At 39.6% G+C, this 7,081-nt stretch overlaps 1 protein-coding gene across 1 annotated transcript; it reads right to left on the reverse strand.

Moving 5' to 3' along the window:
• Positions 1 to 842: 842 nt before the first annotated feature.
• LOC138006902 (protein phosphatase 1 regulatory subunit 3B-like) lies at positions 843 to 2,278 on the reverse strand. The gene has a single exon (XM_068853528.1). It carries the CDS (start codon positions 1,951 to 1,953, stop codon positions 1,246 to 1,248), a length of 708 nt encoding a protein of 235 aa, XP_068709629.1. The 5' UTR covers positions 1,954 to 2,278; the 3' UTR covers positions 843 to 1,245.
• Positions 2,279 to 7,081: the final 4,803 nt, after the last annotated feature.

The raw sequence follows: 7,081 nt of genomic DNA on the forward strand, positions 1-7,081 counted from the left end.
ACGGATGTTTCAACTGTGAGATATTGAGACCTTGAATTAATGAAGGATAAAGCAATGGAAAGTAGAGGATCTTATTTAATCAAGCAGTAAAGCTTGATGCCTGCAATTTAACCAAGTGATTTGAAACTCAACTTCCAGAAAGAAATCAAATGCGCATTTAGTGTGAGGTGGAGTTGAATTCAGTACCACCTACATTATCCCTTCAGAGTCAGTGAGTGTGGCATCCTAAATGCAAAGCATCTCCATGCGATCCTAACATTGCCACTACCTATAGTGTGATATGCTAACACCGCCTCAAAAAATTGCTGCCAAAAATATTAGCAACCTACAGATTTGACTACAAGTAGGAGGCCAATTTTCAGACCAAGTTTTCATTTAACTGGCCATGCTTGCATTTTTGCCAGTTTTTGTTTTTTAAATTAAGCCCACTTTTGCCATGGTAAGGAAGGAAAAGAAAGCTAGGACCACATATGCTACCAAGTGTAAATTTGTGGTGCTCAAATACTGTTTTGAAGAAGAGAAGTCTATTATTAATAGAGCAGCACGCCTAGCCAATCATAAAAGATCTAGCTTAACAACATTTGACCCTACAGTAACCCACAAAGACCCCACATCACGTACAATGCATCGGAACTTCCTGTTCCTGTAGCATGATATTGACCAGTGAAATATCTCAGGGAATATTTACCATGGATCTCCAGAAACTACGATTTACAATCCATGCAATAAAACCTACTAGGGTACTGACAATGAATACAAACAATGTTATTTATCTTAGCCGCACTGAGCAATACCACTTAGTACTTTAGTCCAATATTGCAAGGAATGAAATAAAGTTGAGCTATCACGCAATTCAAATTTTTAATCTTTTGGAAAGAAAATGGGTAAAACAATGACGAGAGGCGCAAGATAGTGCATTCTTTCTACGTTGGAAACACCGAACGCAGTTTCCAAGCTAATAAGACTTGCCAGAAGCCTTGCTGCGTCTCAGATATATCAGAGGGTGCAACAGTATTTCAAGTCCTTTCGATTTACAATTACATTAACGGGATAGCTTCCAACATATGAACACTGAAATAACTTAGCTCCGAAATGATATACAGTTGCCTTGGATCTCATTCATTCAATGACCGACCAACTCGCATCACGATCCTTTGTTCGCTGTGCTCCATATTTAGAATAACAATACTTCAGTTACATAAAATAACCTGGAAAACAGTAAGAAACATCCATCTCATTTTTTCCTTAAAATCTAAGGCCCACGTATCGGTGTTGTGCATAATAATAATCAAATTTGTTGTTATATTTCCAACGGTTTGAAGGCGAGAGGCACATTACCCGATGATTGTCTCCGCTGTTATTGTCCCAAAATTCTACTCCGAGAACTTTATAGCAAATAGCGAACTCTAATTTACAGTCTTTGATCAGTGTTGAGGGCAATGCGATTTCAAACGCGAAAGTATCCGTAAAATCAGTGCTCGATCCTTCGATGTACCGCCCGACAACATCTCGATAAGACGACCAGCCATCGATGGTATAGCGGACGGTGATCCTCTTGTGGTACGCCAAATTTCGAACTTTCACTGTTCCATTCACTTGAAAGTCTCGTATGACAATATCTTCTAAAGACACGTTTAACTGGTTGAGTCTTTCATTGAAGTCTTTCCTTTTCAGAGGCTGAGGGAAATTTAAAAGTCCTCCTTTTTCTTCACAGATGGAAGACCACTTCCGCGATGTCAACCTTCGTTTCGGCTCAGGTAATGGTAAATACACCACAGAAACGAGAGAAAGTCCCACGGAATCTGCAAAATAAACTCTTTTATCTTTCTTACAGAGTTCTGTATCACTCTTACTGCAGGAACCCTTCAATTCAACGCCACAAGACTTCATAGACTCTGTCGGAGGCATAATTTCACAGATGTTCTCGTTGCACAGAACTAGACGTAAACACATGTGGATTTCGTGGAGAGAACTTACGTTAGCTTAACAAGGTACATATATGGCAAGCGTTCGTGCCAGCGAACGATTCGAAAAACGTCTTATCCAGCGACAGAAAGCTGATAGGAAAATAGATGCAAAGCACTTACAACATCTCCCGCTGCCGTAAGTTTTCACATTGAAAACGTTTCCGTGGAAGACGTTGTTTATGAAGTCAAGATTTTTGTGAATCTCCACGTGAACATAATCAAGCTACACAGAATGTGACCAATCACAGTTCACTTGTAATCTATATGAGCACGTGAATTTGCAGACATGACATTCTACCATGTGATAAGTGACTGGGATGTAGTAATTTTTTCCCTCTCGCTGTATTAAAAATAAAATCCATGTAAAGAATCAATTCAGATGACCTGCTTAGATGAATTCCATTTGAAATCCTTTGGCTCTTTGGTTGTCAATTTTTGAGACGTTTATCGAACCACAGAAAGCGTTTAATTTTTATTTAACTTTGCGGACTGGCGTTACAAAGGTTAGATATGTCAACAATGCGAATTGGTGGTTTGACGTCACGAACGGGAACTAAGCGTGAACGGTTAAATATCTCTTAATTTTAGGTTTTTCATGGTTGAACAATTTCAGAACCTTGCTGTATTCATCAGTTCACTGAAAAAAAAAGTTCAAAAAAAGCCCACATGAGCTCAAATTCGTGAAGTTTACAAGTGGGATCAGAGTAGACCGTCACTGAATCACGTGAACAGTCACGCTTGCACGTGCAAGCACTGATTGATCATACGAGCTTTTACCTGCTAAGTCCATGCAAGGGGATAATATTAATATTCCGGATTTGCGTTGAAAGGAAATGACTATTAATATTAGCTACCAATTGTAAAAAGTGCGGTGAAAGATCTCTGAAAATTATTCGAAAAGTTTCTACAAAAGTCCGAAATTCGAATACTTGCCGGAAAAAATACGATGGTTATTTTTTTAAAGCTATCATCATCTATAAACTTTGGAAAACAATAAAATGCAAAGGATAACAATACTTGTTTGAAAAGAAAGAAAAACCTTTGAACTGAGATGTCTGACTACCTATAAAGAAAGCGTCGGGGCTTTGATGAAGAGTAATTCGTAAATAAGAGGATCAATATTTCACTTCCGAGGCAGTAAATAACTGGCTTCTCTGCAGCTCAGAGTCAGTACCGTGACTAAGAAAATTTTACCCGGCAATCTTTTTCTTGTTTGATTCGAATTAATGTTTGGTAGAAAAGCCAACTTATTGAAATTAATCCCGTGAAGGCAAACAGGCAACTTAGTGAGCGGGACGGCTTGATTTCTTTCGGCTTCAAACTTTGCTCGACTTTTTTGGTTGCAATAAACCTCAGATCTAGATTAGGGGTAACTAGTTCTGGTTTAGAAAATGGAAAATGAGCTTTCTCTCATGGGGGCAGATTTCGCTATTTACAGCAAAATCATAAATGGTGGAGTTAATGATACCTATCTTGGTCTGTGGTTCTTTTTTTTTGTTTTGTTTTTTTTTACTCATTTGAACAGACTCTTGTTTGGTGTAGAACTTGTCTACGTGCCTTCGCAAATCAAACAACAGACCAAAACGGACTTGGATTTTTTCCCTGATAATGATATGCTTCATTAAAATCTGAAATTCATTTACAGCCCGCGTCCCTGACTCTTAAAACAATCAAAAATGAAACGCTTTGAAGATCAGTGAAACCAAACGTTATACCGATTCTCCGAACGCTCCGTCGTTCTTCTGCGGCCAAAAGTGCTGGATAACCATCCCTTGTGTTCTGTTACCTTGCATAGCAAAGAAAAACTGATTTTGGTCAAGAGTGAATTATCTAATTTATTCTTGTTTTGGTCGCGCTTAGTGCGAAAGTGAGTTTCCAAACGATACCACCTCTGTTAAATTGCGTCGGGTTCATTGTAGGCATAAATGTAGCAGGAGAAATGGCAATTTCCAACTGTAATCCCGGCACGTGCACGAACAGTCGTTCGTCAAATATCGTCAAAACACTCAAAGATCGATTTCACTGGTCTTGCCATCTCTGGTGTTTGTACAGACGCGACAGTCGCGTACTATTGCCCAAAAGAAAATTCAAAATTATTTTTAGCGCACTTGTTCCTGTCTTGCACCGATTATGCCCGTCTTTACGTATAACCATAGTGATCGCAAAGAGGACAAATCGCATGTTCGGCTCACGTGTGCACGGTGCTTCCTATAAAAGTTATATAACATAAGAGAACGCATGATGAGGTGGTCTTAGTTTCATAATAATAAGTGGAGGGGAAATATATCAACTTTCTGAGATTTTCCACGGGGTATCCGCCTATCCGGCCACGTACGAAACTGATCCTCCAGTCTTTCGTATCCAGTCACTTAATACAATCCGGATCTTTCGGTTAACACCACCTCTCCTGAAAGCCAAGATTTTTTTATTTGCCATGATCAGTTAACAGTTTCGATTCAGTGTGAATGTGAGGTTAATTTTAACTTGTTAAGTATATAAATTCTTGGTAATAGAGATTATGAAAATCACTGTGGTCGTTAAATGTGGGAAGTAGTCAGAAATCATATACGACTGATGCATCTAAACAATTACTGATACGCGCCATTCATATGCAAATACAGGGTATTCTGCAGTTTGGCCATTAAAAGTAAACAGTAAATGTAGTTAGCTTCTCTGCAGTCAACAAACATTTAACCTTGAGGGCGATTTAGACGTTATGATTTTCGTCTACGACTTCTGCATGAGACTCAGTAGGTAGGTGCACCACTACAAACGGCTTCGTGCGAATCAGTCCACTGAAGACACCCTTACTACAGACGTCCGTCCACGAGTCGTCAGCGTGTAAATGGTCAAAAGTCATGGCGTACTGCTAGTTGAACAGTATGCAAAAGTCGTTGGCAAAAATCGTCATCGTCTCCAAAAATCGTAAGTCTCCAATTATTCAAACAATAATTCTTCATAATGAAATTCCTTTTTAATTTGTTAATTTTAAATCGAACATGACTGGTCAGCTTTCCATAATATACCCTGCGACAATAATATTTTTAATTCCAATCAGTACAGATGTCTGCTTTTCCGTTTCATGTGTGATACTGAGAGAAAAAATAGACTAGGTCGAAGTTGATCGGACTCTTAGTTATTTCACTGCCTTTTACCCCAAGCCTCAACCCCCGTAAAAGGCAGGTAACATTTCCAAGTAATTTCACTGTAATTCACGGTGTTTTGGCAGGAAAGAAATCCGAGTAACGGGCGAAATCGCACAATCTCAAGAAAGAGCCGAGTTCTCAGAGAACTCAGAGAAGTAAGCAGGTGATGAGATCGAGGAATTACTTATGAGATCGGTTGGTGGTGACCAAAAAATGTAATACTTTGGGATTGAGGACACAGAGATGCCGAGGATAAATACAACATACACCGACAACACAATAAACTTTATTTTAGTTCTCCCGACCTAATTTACAAGAGGTTATTGGAAAACTATACTATGAAAAAGTTCCAAATAAAATCAAGTAATACGGTTACCAAAGCAAAGTAAAATTACTCTATCAAACACAAATTACCAAAACAACTCCACTCCGGGACCACACAGCGATTTTTGGCGGATGAATTCCAAATAATGTTTAGGCTCAGTCTCCAGCCCTCGGCTGGAGACTGAGCCTAAATAATGTTCGGCTTTCACAGGGAGCCCACACAAATAGTGTGTCTGTTTGTATGTTCGAAAAATAAAGAAATGTGTGGGAGTCCTGGTATCCTAAACTTTCATCGAGAAATGACTATGTTAAAGCTCAAAATAAACATAAACCTACCTCATTTGTTGTGTATTGTCACTTCTGCGGCTGAAAATGGCGAATTTGAGCGAAAAAAACGTGTAGTAACAGTCAAATGAAAACCCACCAAATCGCTCAAATTCGCCATTTTCAACCGCAGAAATGACAATACACAACAACTGAGGTAGGTTTATTTATTTTGAGCTTTAACATAGTCATTTCTCGATGTAAGTTTACGATATCAGGACTCTTCAATATTTCCCACACATTTCTTTATTTTTCGAACATCATGAAACAGACACACTGTGGTGTGGCTACGGCCATTAAGAGCTTGATGGCGATCGTATTACATTCTGCACTCTCATTGGACAATTTGAAACAATTGGCGAACATCATCCACCAAAAATCGCTGTGTGGTCCCGGCGTAGAGTTGATGTGATAGGAAATTTATCTGGCCTTTTAAGGCTGTGGTGCTTTTAATGCGATTCGGACCGTTGTTTTGTGATGCGAGAGCAATTTGTGGGACGAGATCGCCGCGAGTCACCAGCGTTTCTTCTCTTTATGAGGGGAAATGACAACTAACGACATAGTAAAAATTCGTAACCCACAAACCCGCCTAAAACGGATGGACACAGTTTGCCCTCCGATTTCACAGAATAGACGAGGACAACTGTAAGTAGAGGTAAGTGAAGTTTATTTCTACATTTACGGCTTATTTTGGCATTTATAAGCTCAAAGTTAATTTTCCCATACAAAGTCTATGAAACGTATACTGAGCTTGGACTGCCTGTGATTCGACAAGAAAGAAAGGACTCTGCAAAAATCGTGTTAAATCGTTATTGAGTACACGCAAGCCGTTGCTTGGAGACAATCTCAAACGCAGGCCAAGTCTCGATCGCACTCCTAGACGCCATATTGATTTTCGTACTGAAGGCTCGATTTTGAAAACCGGTTTGACCGGAGTAACTAGCTCATAAACTTGGGCTGCGGCGACATAAAAGACTTGACACGATTTCTCTTTCTCGCTCTTTGCCAAGTTTTAGAGAGGCTCTGCTTGTAGAGTTGGTCCCTCTGCCACCGCGATACGAAACGGCACGTAGGGAGGTTAAGATTGTTGTTACATCCTGAAAGAGAAAAGCTTTGCAACCACAAAACTGGGGGGCTTTCCTAGACCATGGCGGGTTGCAACATCACATCCGATTTCAGCAGCTATTTTTATTCTTCCGTGAGGTCAGGCACTACCAAATCAAATATTTCCATTCAAACCTCAACTTGATCAAAACGTTCCTGCTAGGCTGTTATCTGGAGAGAGGAAACGCGATCATTTACGGATCCACTCCAAGAATT

Source organism: Montipora foliosa, chromosome 6 (assembly GCF_036669935.1).
Source record: "Montipora foliosa isolate CH-2021 chromosome 6, ASM3666993v2, whole genome shotgun sequence".
NCBI lineage: Eukaryota > Metazoa > Cnidaria > Anthozoa > Scleractinia > Acroporidae > Montipora > Montipora foliosa.